Below are 21,498 nucleotides of genomic sequence, written 5' to 3'. Positions count from 1 at the left end.
GCTGGGTGTGGTTTTTGGTTCTATTTATTAAACAATTTCCTCTTTTCCTCCTTGTGAACATGTGGCACCTAGTTTGTATTGATATCATGTGAAAGGTCAGAATAAACGCACAGAAGTAAATAGCAATGTTTTATCTTAAGAATTGGCCTATTAAACTGGTGAAAGTGCAGAAAGTCAAGAGAAGTAGTTTTTTTTTCCTTTCTACCAATGTTGACAGTTTCTTCAGAAGAGTATGGTATGGCTCAAATACAGTATGTGACTGACTGTTTCAGTAGTTCCCACGTATTGACAGGGGTAACTGAAACTGGAACTGTAATTTTTTTCCGGTTCAATGATTTTAAGGTGTGTTTGTTTTTCATAGAGAACTGCAGAGTACAAAGCGGGAAATAAATGTAAGATTAAAAAAAAAAACATAGCAAATGTAACAAACAACATTAGCTACATTTCAAGGACCCAGATATATTATTTGTGACAAAATATTGTGTTCCCTCTTAGACGGGATAAGTGGAAATCCATGTCGTTTAACATTTCTCACCAGACAGTTTCTTTTTTTGCAGCTTTATAGCTGAATCTGTGGCATTGTACATGGAGATATTCTATTACCGATCACGAGGAAACTCTGTGTAGTTATTATGAACTTATACTGTCTGGGTTCTGTGGAAATCAGCCAGAAGTCTAAACTTCACTATTTGGAAATTAGGCTTTCTGTGAAACTGTAATCCATGTTCAAATAAAATAAACAAGGAAGTAAATACTGTGAAGTGATTTCTGAAATGCTGTGGTCAATAATTAAAAAGTAAAAGTGATTACTCAAGTGTCTTCTGAAATATGGAAGACTTACTAGTGTTTGTAATGTGATATATACTAATCTTATGTTACTTCATCTCTGTCGAGTGGCACTAAATCTCCATAGGAACTTTGCAACATCCTTGCACTTAATCAGTCCTGAACTGGCTGCTTTTTGTGGTTTTATTTTCATTTTATGCTACTGTTACAGTATGTGTACCATTTGAATTTTGAATTTTAATAGATGCAATTCTTAATTGCTCTGCATAACAGCACCTGCCAAATGAATGAAAGTAAATGGAATGGATTGCATCAGAGAATTGTGATTGGCCCCCAAAAGACTTCTCTGGCAACAGCTACAGTATGAGTGAAAAAGTCTGAGAACAATAATAATAATAATAATAATAAACTTTAGTTTACATAGCGCCTTTAAAGGTGGCTTCTCAAAGCTCTTTACAGAATGACAACAACATTAAATAAAAAATACACAAGATAAAACACAATTACAACACACAGAGGAGACTGTGGATGGCGGTACTAAGTATAGTAGGAGCAGAGGGGTAAAGAATGGAACCAGTTAAGTAAAATAAAGGGCGTGAGAAGGAAATGAAGAGAAATCCATACAGCCTCGTGTACGCGTGTCAGGGCGCAGCAGCCCTCGAGTTTCACCGCGCTGTGCTCTTCCTCTCCAGGAGCCTCAGCCAGTCCCAGGAGGCTGAGGAGGAGCAGGAGGTCTTCCTGGAGACCGAGCAGAAGCTGGAGAAGATCCGGCGCAGCCACCAGGAGAAGGAGAGCCAGGAGTTTGAGCAGCTCAAGCAGAAGCAGCTGGAGGCCGAGGTGGAGCTGGAGGAGCTGAACCGGAGGAGGGAGGAGCGCCGGCGACTCCGAGAGGAGGAAGAGCAGCGGCGAGAGCAGGAAGAGCACGAGCGGCAGCTCAGGGAGGAGGTGAGCGCCGAGCAGCTCCGCGCCCCCAGTCTCCGCTCTCCATGTGTAACAGACAGCTGTTCTCATTCTTCTCATTTCGCTTCTCACAGATTATACGAACCTTCATCGTTTGTATAATCGCACTAGATGCAGTTGTCCAGTTGTGGAGCCTTGAGGATGGAGTACTGGAGATCTCACTTGTAGAGAAACACAAGTTCCTGGATGAATTTATTATCCATCTTGCACTTTGCATTTGATTCTTGGGTTCTGCTAATGCTCCTGAGTTGAAACGTGGCCATTTCATTACTAATTATTGCAGTGGATAATAAATGGTTAATCAATTATAGTTATTTTGTGACTTTTGCACTTTTATTTTAGTCATGTAGGGTTACGTAACCTCTTAAAAGAACTGATCATCAAGCACGGTGTGTATGGGGGCTGAGTTTTGTTTTCCGTTCTTCGCAAATGTCGGCTCCTACAGAAGCTTTTGCTGTTTTTGTTTGCAGTGTCTTGGCAAGTAGTTTGCAGGCTGTTTGCTGGGTGGGAGTAGTGAGTGGCCTGGCCTGGGGGCGTCTCCCGTGATTAAGAGTGAATTCTCTCGCAGGAGGAGAGGCGGAGGATGAAGGAGGAGATCGAGAAGAGGCGGATGGAAGCAGCAGAGAAGCGACTGAAACACCTCAGCACTTCAAGTGCTGAAGGAGAGGAGCTTTTCAGCCCCCTCACCCCCAAAAGCCCGACTTTTAAGGTATGCTAGCCCTCTGACCGGTGGAAAGACCTCATCACGTTCAGCACTCAGATTTAGAAACAGCAGGACAAGGTTTACCATATGAAAAAATCACAAACGTACTGAGTGTTGACAGTGGTGATAAAACGGTAGCAACAGGGGTCAACAGCATTGGGGTGTAGCATTACAGTTCAAGCTGAAAGGTTTGGTGCCCATTGGTTTTTGTTTCGTTCATATTGTGTTAAGCGCTGGATTTAAAAACGATAAACATTTTAATTGGTACTTCTATCACTTTTATGAATGCGATGAATAGTGGTAATTGCTCTTAGCGTGTTGCTGCAAGGATCGTGCATGTTTAAAAACAACTTCCTTTTAGATGTCTAACATACTGAGGATGAATGTCTATGTTTTTGTTTTTTCTATGTCTTAACAGAAACTACTCATTGTTTTTTATCCTGTAAGTTATATGTTGGGATGGAGAAGAATTTTTAGTGCGGTAGTGTGACTGAGGTATAATATATTCATCACATGCCTCATTTAGCCTAATCTTATATGGAAATAGTCAATCCCACAATGAACACATTGTTAATGAACACAGAATCACAGACTTACTGGACATCAGTTTGATAAGCATTAAAACTTTGTTTTTTAATGAAAATCAAGACATACAGTACTGTATAAAGCATATCTGTCTTGGTCTTTCTTGAGCAACAAACATAATATATTAATAAGAGGTATGTAATAAATATATGCGTATACTTAATTTAAGCCATTTATTATTGTCTCTGTCTGACTCTTATTATATTTGTAACTAAATGATCGTACTCATCAAATATTTTTCTCAAGTGCTAATTTCTGCACTCTGAGTTCACTGCAATTCAACACCAGAACAATGCTTACTGCTTATAATGTTCTGGAAAATTGTTTCCTAAAAATGCTTCTTTTTATGAAGACATTCCGTAATTCATATGGGTCAGTGCTTGTACCAGCAGCAGGCAGAGACTGATGAGCTCTCATTTTGTGCTGAGTGGGATGGCATGGTGTCTTGTGCTTTGCTGATGTGGTTGTGGGGTTTGATCTGCTCATGTTGTGACATTTCCTGCATTTCTTCATGCACTGAAAGAATGTTGGGGAAGAACTGACCAGCTGACTTCATCTTTCCTGTTCTAGTAACACATGATAAACTCTTAGGAAATGACTTGTAATGTTGTGTGTTGCATGTGCAAGCTCTTTAGAAACAACAACATTAAGTTTCTGTGCTCCTAACACTGTAACAGGCTAATTCACAATTCTTCCTTGTACCATTGATACATTAATGTGATATTGACCATCATTTTTTGCATTTGTTAGCCATTTATGCTATACCACTAACAGGGAACTATTTTGCTCCCTTTTATCTATCTAGGTGTAGAGAAAATAAAGTCAAGACATTCTGGAAGAATAATTCAAAATACAAAAAAAATATGCTCTGAGGTCATATATACATATATACATACATAAATACAAAAAACGGAACTGAAAAGCAAGCATATTTTTTCCAGTGGCTGATTGTCTAGCACACTCAAGTCTAAAATTATATTCTAACATGAACATATGGTAGGATTATACTTCTGAGTTATAAAAATATTTTTTCAGATATTTGATTAAAAACTGGGAAATAACATGACATACTGTATTTTATTATTGTTTTGGTGATAAGAGTAACATTCAGTTTTAATAAAATGATTTTTACACAGTTACTATGGATTTCCATGCCTTTTTGACTCATGTTATTACATCTGTATTAAACAGTTTTTGCATAATAGGACAAGCAAATTGCAACAATTGCATCAATTGCATAATACAGAGTTAAGTAAAATGTTATATTTTTGCATTAGATTAAGCAAATTGATGCTAAAAATATCTGTATCAGTCGTGTATCAGTTTTTAACATTTACTATTAACACCGTGGAAAGAAAAACAAATGAACTAAATGTCTCCCAGTTTCTTTTCTTTTCTTAATAATTTCTCTAAAATATACATTTACTGCTGGGTTGCTAAAGCGGTGAACCTATGGCTTTGGCTACTTTCCTGTTGCCCTCAATCTGCTCTGTCGTGTGCTTATCTGTGTAATTTCAGAATGAGAGTGAGGAGAGGGTGGCAGCAGAGAATACTTACTCGGTGAGTCTGGATTCAGAGGCTAAGGAATTCAAGTCAATGTTATAGCTTGAGTGAAACATTATTTTAAGATGTTCCTTGCACATAATCTTTTTGGCGTTTGCTTGGCTTTGGGAGCTCAAAAAGGTAACAGGGCTGCATGTCCTTTTCTTTTCCAATCCCCCCCCCCCCGATGTTTATTTTATACATACTGTACACTTTCTGTTCAGGATTGTTACTTTTGTCAGGTTGTTCTTCTACAGAACCAAGGAGCTCTGGGTTGATAGCCAATCTTAAGTCATGTGTTGTCTTGGAAAGTCCTATATTTTCCAACCTATGGATCATATCTTCATGAAAGGGTGCTGTTTCTTTTGGTTAATAATGTGACTGCTGGCAAGAGTAATAACCATAGTACATGACAATAATATTTGTGAGGTTATTCCTAAAATGCCTTCCTTCGACATTTTTATAAATATCCTATAACGATGCAAAATGTGCACATATTTCAAGCTCAAAATGTGATTTTTATCAACAGTTTTCTACATTTGGATTAAAGAACAGTTATATTTATCTTTAATGAATAATTAATGTTTAGAACATTATGTAGCTAATATAAAACCTTGTTTAAAATGTTTATATTTTTGCTAGAAGGAAAATAAGCAGTTAATCTTGTTTAGGTTGGACCAAATTTTTAAGAAGGATTTTTCCAGTGTTACTAGAAGAGTGCTGTTTGGTTTTCTCAGGCATTCAGTCATAATACTGTTACCACTTTACAAACACTCTACATACTTGTTATATAAATATTTAACAAGTGTTGGAGATAACACATTATTAAGGTGTCAGAGTACCATTAAATCGCAAGCTGATAAATGAACATTGGAGTGGCATTGTGTTACTGCTATATTTTATTTGTGGTAGCATTGTAAAGAATGGTTCAACAACAAGTCTAAAACCTGGGATTTGTCACATTCTTTTGTAACGGTGCTTTAAAATTACTTTGTTAGATGCGATAGTGACTCCACGACTTCAATATAGTATACTGGTATCTTAAAATTCACACAATATGAGATATTCCTTGAAAGTGCGCAGTAAAGCTGTATGGAATATTAGTGTACCATTTATTTGCATTTTGCAAGTGAAAAACGTAGTCTGATATTCAAGTTGCCAGATTTGTTTTCATGATGATGTCGGGATACACATGATTTTGAAAAGCTGTATAACTTGGACTAAAACCTCTAACAGGATAGAACAGGGTAGAACATCGGTGCTAATAATAGAAGCCTTTAACAAGGTGTTGTTTAATAATTGCACAATAGAAACATTTTGAAAGAAAACAGAAAAGTGACCTGAGAGAGTTTTCTTCTTTATTTGTAGATAACGGAGAGAACAGAGTCTTTGAATCGGTCCTTGAAGAAAAGGTGAGTTTATCTGAACACGCACAAGAAAATGACACTATCTTCTAGTAATATCGGGGATTTAAAAGCATCCCAGATTCCCACTGTCTGCTGAAGAAGCCCTGACACTACTAAGACTGATAGACTGAGTCAACATTGACTAACGCTTGACAGGGAAGGCCAAGTCATCACTGGTCTGTTCCATGCTTCCTGTTGCACATTTTGACAGCTGTGATTTATACCAGTTCATTGTAACCAGATGTTAAGTCATTATCTTGTTACGATGCCTTTAAAGATATTACTCTTAACCATGGCATAGCTCCAGTTTGTCTGTACTACTTAGTCATTATCGATCAACATAATTCCTGATTGGTTCTCAGATATAATAACAACCTTTACTATCTGATCTGTGCATTCTGTGACCTTAACAGGTTTGATTTCGAGATATAATTTTATTTTTGCTCGGAGTTTCAGTTGCATTCTCACTCTCTTATCGAAAGTATTTCAAAAGGATTAACAACACCAGAGAATCAGGTGGATTTTGCAAATGTTTGTTGAGTATTTTAAATATAATATATTCAATAATATAATATATTCGTTTAATAATAAACTTTGGGGTTAACCCAGTTGGTTTAGGGGCAGGCTCCTGGCCATAGTACAAGGAGGCTGGGACCCCCTCACAGAATGAGGCAGCTGTAAATCTGGAGCTGGGGTGGAAGGGAGACATGTGAAGTGAAATACAGTCTGAAAAGAGGCATTTGCATGTGATATACAGTTTACAGTTAATGCTGGGAATGATTATGATTTAGAACAGCTGGACAAAATTGGCTTGTTTGTCATCATCCATCCTGAACTTCAGTTAAGAACTTCCATTAATCAGCTAGACTTAACGGATAATTTGGATCCTACAGTATATACGTTTTTGCCTCCAGGCAGGCATAGTCTCATTGAATTCTGATGATCTCTCCGTCTCCAGGTCTGCACAAATAGTGGTGTTCCTCTGTGTTTCTCATTAGTAACTATAAACCCCAAATATTTTTTCTCTCTCACTAATATGTATAACTAATATATAGTAGATCTTATGAAATCCATATCTCCCTGAGAAAACACCACTGTTTGCCAATTTTTATCTGTACTGTATATGCAGAACGTGAGAAAAATGAAAAATTGGTTTGTTTTAGGGCATGATTAAAATATCAGTTGATTTAAAAGACCTTGTACTTTTTCTTTGTTATAAAGTGGAGGGTAAACTATTCGTGTAATAAGATCCCCTTAACCCATGGAAAATTCCTTCTGAGAGCCCTGCTTTGCTGCTTTTTGTTGTTAGTTACAACATTGTAATTTTGATTGCATTGTTTCCATGGAAAAATGTATTTCCCAGTGATAAGAAACATTTCATACGAAGTGCTATAACAATAAAGACCTCCAGCGCTGAACTGGCAAATCTGGATAAGACACAAATACCTTGGTAGTGACATCATCAGGTGAGAGTATTTCAGTGTTTTCAGCAATAAAGGATTGTTTTCCTTTTCATTGTCAGATTGAATCTGAGCGGTACTCATGCATAGCTTATAGAGGAACATGGGAAGATGCAGACAGCAGAAAATGAAAACATTATTTCAAAGAATTGAATAGTATCCAGGAAAAGATATTTTGGTCACTGAGAATATTCTTACTTGAGCAATAATCAGGAATGAGGAAATGAATTACTCAAGATGCTCTGTGATTATAATTTTTATGTTCTCCTTTCTTAAGATGTTTTTGATTTTATTTTTATCTTGGCATGTACAACTTTCTTAGCCTTGAGCAAACAGCAAGGTTTCCTTGTTATTTTTCTACATGTGTCATGTGGAGTTTTAAACAAGCTCAGGAGGAGGTCAAACCCTAATCTCGCCCACTTCCTCTTATCCGCGGACAGTATAGCTATCACACATCTTGCCGATTCATTTTCCGCATTTAACTTCCACACTCCTCACTCCGCCTCATCCTCGCCTTTGCAGCTGCTGCCTGAGTTATTCCTCATAAAAGGTGTGGGCATTGTGACAGGCCCTTTCTCATGGGTTGCCTGTCATTCTTCTCAATCAGATGAGTTACCCAAATAAAAACAAGTGTTGAAATTGCTCCTTCTTCTTGAAATGTGTAATGATTTATTTTATTTGGGCTATTCCGTAGTTATAAACTAGTGCTAAAGCTTTGCCTGAGTGCTCTAATAAGCTAAAGGATTTAAACAGATGGTTGTAACAGGTTAGGCTTACAAAAGCTAACAAAACCTTCCATGAACTGAAAAACTCATCTTTCTAAATAAATGGTTTGACTTTTTTGGAGCCTGATAAGCATTTTTACAGCATAACGTTTGTAATTCAGTCATCGTCTCTTTCTGGGAATAACAAAACAACCACTCTTTAAAAAAAGGAACCCTTTCTAATAGGGTTGAGATCAAGATCAAAAACCAAACTTCTGAAAAACAGATAAAACACTAGGAACAGTTCATTTTTTATGTGAGTTGCATAATTTAAGGGTATGAATAATTCTCTGCAGGACATTACATCATGCGCTTTCATGAGAAAACACATTTATCACTGCTTTCATGGAAAAATTCTCATAGTCTTTAGCACTTAACACTAGAATCAAAGTACATTCGTTATGGAAGGAGTATGGAGTTTTCAAGTGCCTGATTAATCGTCTAACTTTATCATTCAAGCTTATACTCATTTCTAAAAAATCTTAATGATAAAACATGGTTATATAGTTATATACACTGCAGACATTTCTCTCTACCCACAGTGAACAATAAGAAGTCCTTTTAAGTCTAAGTAGTCCTTATGGTCTCTTTAATTGTATAAGCAAGTTCTTATTTTAACATGACATTTCATTTTAATACAAAAGATCTAATCTGATTTCGACTGGTAACAAATTGCAGTCTTTTATTACTATTATTTCTAACATTTGACAGTTATTCAGTCTTATAGAGCTTGTTTTGCTTATTTTAAGGTTAAACAGAAATTATTGTAGATAATATTGAAACTTTTATTACTACTACATTCCATAACGCATGGGATTGAACAATCATTAGGTGGACTTATGCCTTATGACTCAAGACACAGACTTAACCCTTTACATACTGTAGGTCAGATTGCACATCTGCTAATGCATCAATTTCTTTTGAAACAGTAATAGTGTTAAGAAGACACAACCCCCTGTGCCTATCTCCAAGATTGATGACAGGCTGGAGCTGTACACTCATGCCATTGAGGTAATCATTTCTGTGTTTCTTTCACGTAGACACTTAACTCACCATGTTTCTTGGCATGCTGCAGTGATTCATCTTTTTAATGCATCTTGCAAAGACATGTTTCCTGTCTACATGCTCTATACAATTACTCAGTAACTGTGATGGTGACAGTGCATTCTAGACATACTCTTGCAACAGTGATTGGATTTGAAACACGTTATCCACCAGGGCTTCTGAGTGGTTCAACCAGTCAAAGATGTTTTCAAGCTGTGGTCTTTAGTCCAGACTTTGCTGGTTTGAGCCTGGGCTTTGTATTAAAGTAACCGAGGATGAGATAACTAGGGTTAGAGTAACTCTCACGAGGGTTAGATTTAGTAAGCCTTAGCTTGCCATGCAATAATGACTTTGAGACTTACAGTAGCAGACGCCTCTGAGATTGTGTTGTCAGTGAGACGCTTTGTTGCTCCAGTCAGGGTTAACTTTTATGTAAGGCATCACGGAGTTTGCAGCAAGTCCAGTGATGAGCAGCGTGCAGTGGGCAAGTTTGAAGGACTTCGTTCTGCCTGTACTGGTGCAGAGGTCAAAGAGGTGAACTGAGATGATTAACCATTTTAGATTTAGCCTGAAAATACGAGGTTGTCATCCTCCCGATGAACATTTGACTTACTTAACCTTCCTTCTCCTGTGACCCTTTACCTTTCCTGTCTTTTCAATAGAGTTATTGATCTAAGACTTTGTTCTTAAAAGGGGTGAAAGTTCATGTTAATTATATAGTGTTTCTGCAGTCTTAGGACCTTCAGTAACTTCAGCAGTGGCAGATCAAAGGGATTTACCCTTCAATCATTGTGCTGTTTTCAAGAATGTATTCGTATGCCCCCCTGGCTAGGTTTTCACCTGGTTTGGAGAACAGCTTTATCTGTGTATATGTGGAACAATTATATTTTTTTGGGACTGACCTACACGGTTGTGAAATCACCATCTGCGTTTTTTAATTGCAGTGCATCTGTGTTTAGAAGATTTTAGATTTGTGGTATTTTGAGATGAAGTCACCCCTAGCAACCTTTCAGCAGCAATTATACAATTATAAAATTGTATGCAAAAACATGTTTACTGTATAAAAATATTCTATTTTATTTAATAGATTGAGTTCTATTGAATATCTACTGCATATTCAGTCTCAACCCATTGGTTTGCAAGAGTCCATTTATTGCTATGCTATTTTGCAGCCTGGTTCCACAGAGTACCCTGTCTTTAATTTACACTTCATCTTGGCTATTACTATTAATTACTTAGACATCTCTTTATCAAGACTTGTTATCCATTCTTAAACATCAGCGTTTGTCTGACGCCTGAATTATTCCTCATAAAAGGTGTGGGCATTCTGACAGGAGGAAAGTTCTGTTGTCCATTTCTGGACAATGTGCACTTATATCAAGGTATTTTTGAAACAAAAATCGAATGCAGAAAAAAGGCCTAATAAAGCAAATAGTATAAGTGTTTACTTATCAACAGTCAAATCATTTGGAATGAAAATCTGAAGACTATTGCCACATTTGCTCTGTTAGTTATGTGTTACATAGATATGGACAACATAGCTTTTAGAACAAAAAGCAAGGAGTTACTGGTATTTAATTGCAATTAATATCTCTACACATAGCCAGATGTTATTTCTGCATTAATTTGCTCATCCTTTATGTATGTCACTTGCCTGATGATTGAAGAGCTCCACCAAAGAGACTAGAGCAGCAAAACAGGCTGTGGTGGACATTCCTAGCCCTTCTGAGCCTATCTCCTCCAAGAAGAGTCTGTTTGAGGCAGGAGAAGCTTGGAGTCAGTCATCAGCCAAAGGAACACCATCCAAGGCAAGTGGTGGAAATGATATTTCTCTTGGACCCCTGTCTAGTTGTGTATCACTCATCCTAATTGTTATACAGGTACAGTATATATACACTTAACAGTACAGCTCTGCTTAACATACTGTATGCACTGTATTAATTAACAGAATTTTCTTAATTTTCCTACATCGAAAATGAGCTTGCTTCCACTCGCTATTCGCAAATCAACTTGGATTTGGTCTTGGGTTGTAAGTGATGTTTCTAATTTGAAAATTGCTTTGATTTATTTAGGTTTCATAAGTAAGACAAACTCCCATGCATGCAAGCTATGCAAAGGACAAATAGTGCTATATTGGATAACTACCCTGAGACTATATGGTTAAGACTTCCACAAATATTTAATTTCATCTGATGCACGTGGGTGTTCCAAAACATGTTTGTTTTACCTAGTTTAGCAGCGTGTTGGAGGTAAGAAATCACAGTGTAAATGTGCCAAAGTTTTTATTAGGTTTTTAATCAATTAGTGAGTAACAGCATAAACATATGAAGACATCATGCCTTGGGCGTTTCATTTCACTAGCTATCTTTTTTATCTTGTTATTAAAAACATCACAGAGCATCAATTAGCAGCACTCCGGTGAACCACATTCAACAACAAAGATCAACAACAAAACTCGCTGTAATACTTGTAAACTCAAATTTCATAAGAAATGCTGCTAGAATTACTAGTAGACTAATTACATTTTCTGGGATCTTCTGCGATTATGATTACAAATCTAACAGCTCTAAATGACTGTGGGCTTTCCTTGCTCTGCTCAGATACAGTGGGATTATAAGTTGATTCCTGATTCTTCAGACATCATGGAAGGAACAGGGGGTGCTGCTGCACTCTACAGTGACATGGGTTCTGTCTTTCTCAGGACACAGAAGGACTAAAGGTTGGAGTGGCTGACCTGATCACACAGTGGGTGAAAGGAACCGATGACTGCAGCACCAAGAACTCCCCTTCCAAACCAGCTGTAAGTCAGAGTTCAGTTAAGGCCAGAAAATTTAAGTACAGCCATTTCTTTGTTCATTGAATGAAAACTGACTTAAGGTCTGAGCTCTTGTGAAAAGATCTAAGGGTGTCTAAGCATAGATATGTTTTTATGCACAAGAAAATGTGGCAATGTGCACATATTCATATTAAGCAAAACTGTTCTGGATGGAGTAACACAGAAAGATCACGTGTGCCTAAACTGGTGTTTAAAAATTACTTTAAATGACTCACATTTGAGCTTTTGTGTGACTTTGTGAGGACCACTGAATATAGTTGCATTTTGATTTGTAAGAAATGAGTAACATTTACCTTAAAAGCTATACTTTTTCTAAGTAGCATTAGCCTAGCAGTGGTAAATTTCACAATGGTGACATCATTTGCTTCCTAATTGATTCATGATTATGAGAGCAGTATCCTACTGATTCTGAAGGTTTTAACTCATACTGTAGTAGAAATTACTGAGGTTATGTTCTTGAGTTGTTCAAGCTAAGACAGTGGTTTATTATGATTAAAATTATTAAATAACTGGTGTGCTTGAAAATATGTACTACTACTGAAGTAATGTTTTTCAAGTATAATTTAAAATTCACCGCTTAGAGCTACCAAACTCCTTGAACAAACTACACATACAATGTGTATCTGATGGATTTCCTCCTTTTCTTACTCCTTTTCTCCTTCCTCAGTTTTCTTATTCCAACTTTCCTCATGTATTGGATTTTCCTTAATCTCCTTTAAGGTAAATTTCTTTTTCAATTTAAAATAGTTTGTTTGTTTTTTTATCCAGAGCTACTGTTATCCTTTCTTGCACTGGTTGAAGATATCAAGTAGGTTTAATGACACTGCAGTTCATGAGCCAGATGTTTTAGCTGATGCCTTTTTTTAGTGGGTCTTGGACAGGGATATTGTAGATATTGGAAGCCTAAGAGTGAGGTCATTTTCTGATGTTTCTGTAATGACGCTAAGGTATGACAGTTAAAGAAGACAAGACAAGTTATTTCTTATGAGCAGCCAAGTATAATTGATAAAATATGTTTTAACCAGATTTTAAATATTTTTGAAGGGCACTGTAGATTGTATGACACTCTTTTGCATGAAATATAATATATACCATTTTGATTTTTTTTTTACATTTGAAAATTTTCTAAAATAGTCCATAAATATCACCAGTGAATAGTGTGATTTGTCTGAGACCTTGTATTATTGAATTAAAAGCTGCTAAATGGACTTACTGGTATTTTTTCATTGAATTTGCATTTCAGTTGTACAGTAGGTTTGAGACATCTGAAGCTCACCTGGTTCTGAATTTTTATATTTTGTACCAGTTACTATAAAGAATGCAGTTTAGTGAAAATGCCTTTTGCTTAAAGATAGTTTTGAGATTACTGAGTAGCTTCACTTTTGAAGCTCCTGAAAGATGTCTTGTGTTGTGTTATAAACTGTTTTCAGTCTAAAACTTTACAGTTTGCTTCTTGAAACCTGTCACCCAGTGGAAAAGTTCTGATTTTTGTCATTTATTAAGATACATGGTGTGAAACCTTGCATTTGTTTGTCTCCTGTCATCACTAAATATTAGTGGACCAAAATAAAGTTGTCATTTAATGCTTAACTATTATGGAACTATGAAGGTGAAATGTTGTATTATTTTGTTTTCTTGTATTTTGTCATTGTTCCTCGTACTACAGTATATAACCCCCTCTCTCTGTCTCATCCACTATCTCACCCTAGGTCTTAACATATTTAGAAGTATCAGAAAATCACATTTCCTGTCTCGTGAAAGAGGAGGATTACATCACTGACTAATCAACATATACTGTTATATGTTATGATGCTGACAGTTGCTAAATGATTTAATGTGACATGATTGTGCATTTCAAATTCTAAATTGCTATAATAGCTGATTGTCCATTGCTTTTGTTATTTCAGGACTTTAAAGTGGGTGATGTTTTGCACAAGAAAAGCTTGTGGGAGATAAAAGGAGATTCTGCTTCATCAGTAAAGACAGCTTCAGTCATGAAGGTAAGTTCCACACTTTTGTTTTCTTATATAAAATTAAGTTTCATATTAGTTTAGACAGGCTAATGAAAACTGTAATTTCACAGATGTAGTTAATCTGCTTGTGATTGAGCTCAACTGTGAATAAAATACAAACTATGAACAGTGTGATTTGATATAGAATAGTACAGTACGCTGTTTGTGCTTTTGAAACTTGTCGTACCTTAAGGGGTCTAGTCAACACTCCTTTGACATTTGATTTTGTTTTAAAATTCTTATTATCTTTTATTTTGTTAATGAAAAAGCACAAAATTCAGTAAAGACCATTTGTTGTTACATTTAAGACTTAGAAGGTCTGCAAAGACCTTTTTAATGTTCTAAATGTTAATGTTTTGTCTTTTAGGGTACTCCTTCTGGTAAAAGGTACAAATTTGTTGTTACTGGACATGGAAAATATGAGAAGGTCCCGATCTCTGATAATGACCACAATGAATGTACAAATGGAAAATCAAGTAAGACGTTTTGACAATTCTAGCATTGCTTAAATGTATAATGTGCTAAATTGTTAATATTTCACTAAGCTGTGTTATTTAACAGAAGAGTGGGAAGAGATCAGATTCTAATCCTGTACCCATGCCGCTCCCTGGCTCATTCCTCGTAAGTGAGGATGGGCTGTGGATGCACTGAGCTTCGGCCAGGTTTGTCGTTTCTTCAGCCAGGCGAGTTAATACCAAAGCATATTCCCTTTATATTCATTGGCTCGTTTTTTCGTTAGAATTAAAAAAAAAACACCTGAAGCGAAGAAAGTTGTGGAAAACCGTGGAAAGCAAGCTTGTAAACCGATTTGCCAAGATAAAGGTGCAGATGAGTATCTCCCAGAGTCTGGTGATCTGTAGTTCATGTTGCAAAAACTTTCAATAGAGGTGCATCTACTAATGATTATTCCTGACACAGAAATGATGCACTGGTACAATACAAAAAATATAGTATAAGTTATTTTTTGCCAAAAGATTAATACTTTAGCTGTTGGTACCACTTCAGTGTATTGATTCCCAATTTTACAAGATCAGATTTTACCAAACCCAATACTTAAAATGTGGGAAAAAAAAGAACCATACCTCCTCTTTGAAGGTGAAACTCTGTCGTGTTACATCATTAAACTCTCAAAAAAGCATAGTAGAATAAGAAAATGACTACACTAGTAACTGTTTCTGTTGTAGCATGTATAGTATGAAGTAAATATATAAACAGCTGAATAAATTAATAATCTAGTCCTCAACCATTTAGAAGCCACACTTTCCACAATTCACATTTCCTGCTTTATGTGCTGCAAGATTGAATTCACAGGTCACCACTATTGACCTTATCCTGGCGCTGGCAATCTCATTGACATGTGCCTGCAGCTGTTGAACTGTTGTGCCCTGCATGAAACCTCTTGGTCTCAAATAAGTTGCTGCTGTGATGACACCTTAAATTGTGCATAAGCAATCTGTCCACAGTTGCTAACGGGAGTAACACTAAGCTAAGGCCGTGAGGGAGTTGAGTTGGTGATAACTCACACAGCTGCCATGACTGGAATCCCTCTCTTGCACTTTAGTCATTATTGCTCCAACTGCTCAGTTACGTAATAATGAGCAGTAATATCACAGTTCCAGAAACACCGTGGCCGTTTTCTTAACCTCCTTTCGCAGAAATTATTTTTGGTTTATAGAAAAGCTATTTTTAGGAAGAGGTATTCTCACAATGTCATAATATCTTTAAAGACAAAACATTCATCTTGACAAGGTCAGTAATTGTGAGTGTTACAGAAAGGAGGATACATTATTGATGTAGAATCACGATGGAGTAGATGTGCTTCATTCATATATTTGCCCTTGGTTTCATCTCAAAATGCTTATCTAAATCGGTGGCAGATTAAACTGACTTTGCTTCCTGTCCAATATCTTCTCTGCTGTCCTTACAAGGCCTCTCTTAAGAATTTATCTTAATGTTTTGCACCTTGTTGTGAAATTTGCATTGGAAAATTTGAAAAACATCTATTGCAGGACAACATATAGCTGTCCTGTTGTTTTAAAGGATGGATCTCAATAACATCTCAATCTCCCTTCGGGATCAATAAAGTCTTATCTAATTGATCAATGATCAGAATGTATTTTGTACTAAATGAAATATCCCCAATATATTATACTGAACTTTGGTGCTTTGGGTATTCTTGGTGAACTATTTCTCAGATGTAATTTAAGTCACATGTTTTAACCACATTTATATCTGTATAATCAGGAAACTGTTAGAATATCAAAGCACTAGAAACAGAAAAGCAGTTCAGTAATGATAAAATTACTCCACTGTTTCAGTTGCTCCTCATCTGAGTCTATTATTTTTTAGTATATCTGCCAGCATCTTTTCTGAGGTTAAGACTGATGTATTGTAAATGTTTTGCAGTTTTGTTTGACCTTCGTTGTGTTGGCATTAGTGGACTGAGGTGACATTTTATAATTCCAGAGGTCTGCAGTTTGAAACACAGCAGATTTGAATGATCTCAGGCAGAATGTGGATATGATCTAAACACCTTGCTCCTTCTTGTCCAACTTGATCAGCTGTCTCAAAGGATACAAAAGACACCACAATACAGTTTGGCAGAGAGCAGCAATTTAAGTTTTGTGCAAAAATACAAGTCACATAAAATGTGCACTTTTTGTAGCTTTGCAGAAATTTACGCAGACTACATACATACAGCAGACAACATACAGTATATCCATACATATATTTCTATACAGATTTATATACAACTGACAAAAAAATCTGTTCTTGAAGGTAATACTACTTACAGATTTACACATGTATGGGGACAGGCCTGAAGATGCAAATTAGATCTTCCCTAATGTATTCAGATTCCTTTTCTTAAAGAAAACAATGTATACAGTGACAGGTAAAAAAACCTCACTTATTAGTGTAAGTGAAATGATGAGCTTCTTAAATAGAATAAATAAATGTAAATAATTATAAATAAATGGGTAACCAAATCAATTTCCTTCACAACTTTGACAACTGATTAACCTGACCTGTGAATAGAAGTTGACTTTGTCTTATGATGTGAAGGATTTAAGTTTATTTTAGATAGCTTTGAAGTAAAATTGGAAAAAATATTTAAAATACTTTATTGCTAAATTATGTTCTTATACTATGCTATATTTAAGTCCTTATTCATTATACCTTTAATGGTACAGTGTTATATATTTGTTGCCTTCAACAAGCCCAAGTCTACTTCTGCAATAGAGATATTTTATCTTGCTATTACCAACCACACTTAATATAGTCTTCAATCTAACACTTAAGAGTAACAAACCTTCATCTAACAACTAAGTTTCAACTCAAATTCCCAATGTTGGGATTTTTTATTATTATTTCCAAATGAGCTCTGGGGGTTAATCCTTCCAGGGGTAATAGACTGGCTGGAGTGTGATGCCGACCACATCACCTCCACCTCCAGTGTTGGATGATCAAAGAAAAACAGTGGCCCTTGTCCCCCCCTTCCCCCCTGGGCTTTTATGGCCTGAAAAGGGACCTACCTACCTACTAATTATTCTATGGTACTTGGTTTCCTCTTTAAGGAATTTTGTTGTCCTGTTGAACTAAAGGATGTATATCATTGAACAATTAACAAATGCTTTTTTCTCACTCTTCTAATAATTATTACACTTCTGAGGATTAGATTAATTTTTAGTCAATGGAAATCTGTAACTGAATCAGATCTAATCTGATAGAAGGGCATATTACATTTGCAATACTGACTGCAGATCACAAATTTGATCTTTGGGCCTTGTCCCTTATGTACGCAGTTTACCCTGTTTTCAAATGTTACATTGATAATAGATTTTAAACTTGCCCAATTCAAAAAATGATATTCCTTAAGGTAGGAAGGTAAATCCATTTGAGCCACATACAGGAGACGCTGGTGCATTAGGCCAGAGTTTACCCAGTTTTCAAGCTGTGAAGCCATCAGAGAGCACATGATCCTGCCATTCTATCATGGGAATCATGCCCACCAGCGCTGATTTCTATTTTTATAGGCTGGGTGGACTGGAGCAACAGGGGTAAAGTACCTCACTCAAGGTACAACAGCGGTGTCTGTTCCTTAAAGGTCCTCTAAGAATATTGGTTATTTTGTGATGTGAAAAATAGACATATGTAAAATAGTGCAACCCTAATTCCAAGTTCCAGAAAATTGTACACATTACCACCAGGAAACAATTCACCTTTTTCCCTAAGCCAACTTAGCTCTACACTATGTAGATATGATTTAAAGTGCTTTTAATTTTGGTGCAAGGTCTTTATCAGTGAATTCTTTTTGGTCTCTACAGTGCTGGATCTCATTCTACCTTCTAACATTACTCAACCTCAACTGTTAAAAAGCATTTCTTTTCAACAACAGACAGGAGTGTTCAGGCAGCGTTCATTTAAAACTGACATCCTTTGCTCTCCTGTTCCATCAGGCCTTTCTTGTGAAAAGCAATCTAGAGTCCATACAATGACTTTAATCCATAACTCACAGGAGCCTTTCCATCTTATGTACACATATATCGTGTGTCTCTCTTCATTCTAAATTTCCAGAGGCAAAACAATTATTTGTCAATTGCTCTGTGCAGATCCACACCTTATTGAGCATGCAGAGGCTCAATACATTTTTCACCCGATATGCTTCAGTTTTTCTGATCTCAGACCTTGTCCTGCAACACTGCACTTCCCTATACCTGCAATTCAAAATCAGTCATTCCAGGACTGCCAACATTAACACTTTCTTCTTATTTAAAAGACATCTACAACACCAATATGAACCTTTCCAAAGTGTTCTGTGATCTCCATTGTGGATTAGACATTGCTATATGACACACCTCTCTGAGTAAAGCAAGAAATGTATTAAATTTAGCAAGCTTAATGAAGAGTTTCTCAACAAATTTAAAAAACAAGTCTTTAAAAATAAGAATATGTAATGTTTCTCACCAGTGTAGAGGGTATAATGCATGAAAACTCAGTTGTTTTCTTGGGTTGAGTCCAATCTAGACTAACCTTGAACCTGTATTAACTAGTGGACTCTGAAGGCTTCATTCAGTAGGAGAGGTTGATTTGTTTTAGTTCCTCATGCGATTTCACAGATAAAATAATGCTAAAAATAATTAATTGGCCGAGTTTCTTTAATTTATATTATTAAAAAAAAACAAGTGAGTGTAAGTGTACAGTGAAATGGCATTTTAAAACAAATGTCCAGGAAGTGGTCAAACCCTAACCTTATCCACTTCTCACTAACTTGAATTTGATTTTCTGATACTCCATCTATCCATCCAGTGTCTAACCACTTCGTCCAATACAGGATCACAGGGGAGCCAGGGCTTTAGCCTGCAAGCAAAGAGCACAAGGCAGGCTACACCCTGGATGGGATTCCAGTCCATCACAGCGCGGACAGACACAAAACAAGCACACACTCACACCAGGGCCAATTTCACCAGACGCCAGTTCATCTAACAGCATGTCTTTGGACTGTGGGTGGAAACAGGAGCACCCAGAGGAGGCCCATGCACACATGGGGAGAACATACAAACTCCAAGCATATAGCACCCCAGGAACTGAACCCAGGGCCCAATGCTAGCCAGCAATGCTAACTACTGCTGGACATGAGACTTCATCTTCCCTTAAAATGCAATCCATGAAACAATAAAGGTCTGTTATTTTCCTTTGTGGTGCTGAATTTGTAATCAACACCACAATTTTACTGTCTATAATACACTTATAAAGAGTAGAAAATATTTCTTAACATAATGACATGCATACTGAGCATCAAAAGAAACTTATCACTCTATTCCTGTATGTATCTTTTTAGAACAGATAAAGTGTGCAGATTTATGGTATTAATTAAATGTTTTGGCATACTTTTGATTGATTTTTCCTCACTGACTGTGATACAGTTGATTAACTTTGTAGCATTTACCATTTAATAATCATCTCAATAATGAAAGAGCTCATTGATGAGGTGATTTAAACTGTAGAATGTCAATCCTGCTGAAAATCAAGAATAGTAAACACAGAAAAGAACCAGTATGCTCCAGTTATCAAGAGACAACTCTTAATGCCATTGGTATTTTGGATGCTGGACTAAATCAGCGCACTGTTACTGTGCCATGTGTCACGAGTTAGAAATTTCTAACCTGAAAACATGTTACAGCCAAATAGTTTGTCAGTGACATCTGGGAGACTGTGAGTCACAAATCTCACCAAGATTAACAATTCTCAGGCTCTACCTTCATATTTCACACTTCCATTCCCCTGCATCAGGAACACTAGGTTACAATAACTTGTGTATAATCTGTAAGGGGTCCGTTAAAATGTTAACATTTGCAGTCCAAGTAGCCACACAGGGCCCTGTAGTCACCGAAATTCATTTGTGCATCAGAATGAGGTGTTTTGAGCACCACCTCAGTGGACTTGCCAGTAATGCAGTGAAGTCCACTTCAGCGAAGAATCAACAGATCAATGAGGTGAATCAAGAGTTATAGTCAAGGCAGGAGTTTCCATTTGGTATACTGTAGCACACCGCTTGTAGAGATAGATACCTGTCTGCATGGCACTACATTGACTTAGTCTTCAAACCTCATTTGCTTCAGGATTTTCCTGATGTGACAGTATTTCAGTATGAGAGTACACATCTTCAAACAAAAGGTTTCTGGGAAGATGAAAATGTACCAGTTAAATCAAGTAGGTCCTACTTGCCAGACCTGAGCCCCACTGAACATCTGTGGAATGATTTGGGACATCATTTGGCATCTTGAGCTCAGAGACCAGTGAATTATAAATGTTTGTACAGGTTCTATGAGAGGAATGGGAGAGAGTCCCTCAAGACATTATTACCAATGCAGTGCAATGCATGCAGATGTACAGTTTGTATTGTTTCAACCACACCTGCTACGAGTCCCTGACTTGCACAGTAAACCCCTTGTTGATCAACACAGTTGATGATAAATGTTCATCATTATAATGAATTTCCTGCTACAGGAAAAAAAAATGATATTTCCCCGATAAAAAAAACATTTAGGATGTATTGCAGTAATAAATTAGATTTTTGTTACTATTTTTCTGACAGTAGAGAAGTTTGGTTTAGACAAAATGCAAGATGTCATCTTACAGTAAATCAAGGGTTTTTTAGAGTTATTCATCAGCAGAAACAGAATTTGAATTATAATTAGCATCTTGATCCAGAATGGCATCAGGGTATCCATATTTTATGAGCTATTTTATGAGCTCATGGGGTACAGGAACCTATTAATGGAATAAATGTCATCCATCACCAAATAATTACACAGTCAATATGAAAGGTAAATCTGAAATCCCCAATAAAACATTTCTTCTACAAATAAGTTTATTTTACAATGCCAAAAACAGTGAAG

The 21,498-nt window shown here is 36.6% G+C and overlaps 1 protein-coding gene across 2 annotated transcripts in view; it reads left to right on the top strand.

The window, feature by feature from the left end:
• lsp1a (lymphocyte specific protein 1 a) overlaps positions 1 to 21,498 on the top strand; it is a 45,389-nt gene that overhangs the window by 18,162 nt on the left and 5,729 nt on the right. The window contains exons 5-13 of one of the 2 annotated variants that reach the window (XM_088934736.1): positions 1,479 to 1,731; positions 2,315 to 2,455; positions 4,553 to 4,594; positions 5,945 to 5,988; positions 9,136 to 9,217; positions 10,918 to 11,058; positions 11,952 to 12,050; positions 13,994 to 14,086; positions 14,466 to 14,574. In XM_088934736.1, the coding sequence (XP_088790862.1) occupies positions 1,479 to 1,731; positions 2,315 to 2,455; positions 4,553 to 4,594; positions 5,945 to 5,988; positions 9,136 to 9,217; positions 10,918 to 11,058; positions 11,952 to 12,050; positions 13,994 to 14,086; positions 14,466 to 14,574 (1,004 nt within the window). The remainder of the gene's footprint in view (positions 1 to 1,478; positions 1,732 to 2,314; positions 2,456 to 4,552; positions 4,595 to 5,944; positions 5,989 to 9,135; positions 9,218 to 10,917; positions 11,059 to 11,951; positions 12,051 to 13,993; positions 14,087 to 14,465; positions 14,575 to 21,498) is intronic. The other variant, XM_088934737.1, reaches the window with a different exon arrangement.

This window comes from Atractosteus spatula, chromosome 16, assembly GCF_055471065.1.
Source record: "Atractosteus spatula isolate fAtrSpa1 chromosome 16, fAtrSpa1.hap1, whole genome shotgun sequence".
Lineage (NCBI taxonomy): Eukaryota > Metazoa > Chordata > Actinopteri > Semionotiformes > Lepisosteidae > Atractosteus > Atractosteus spatula.
The sequence above is the reverse complement of the archived record's forward strand: the minus strand, read 5'-3'. Positions and strand labels throughout refer to the sequence as shown.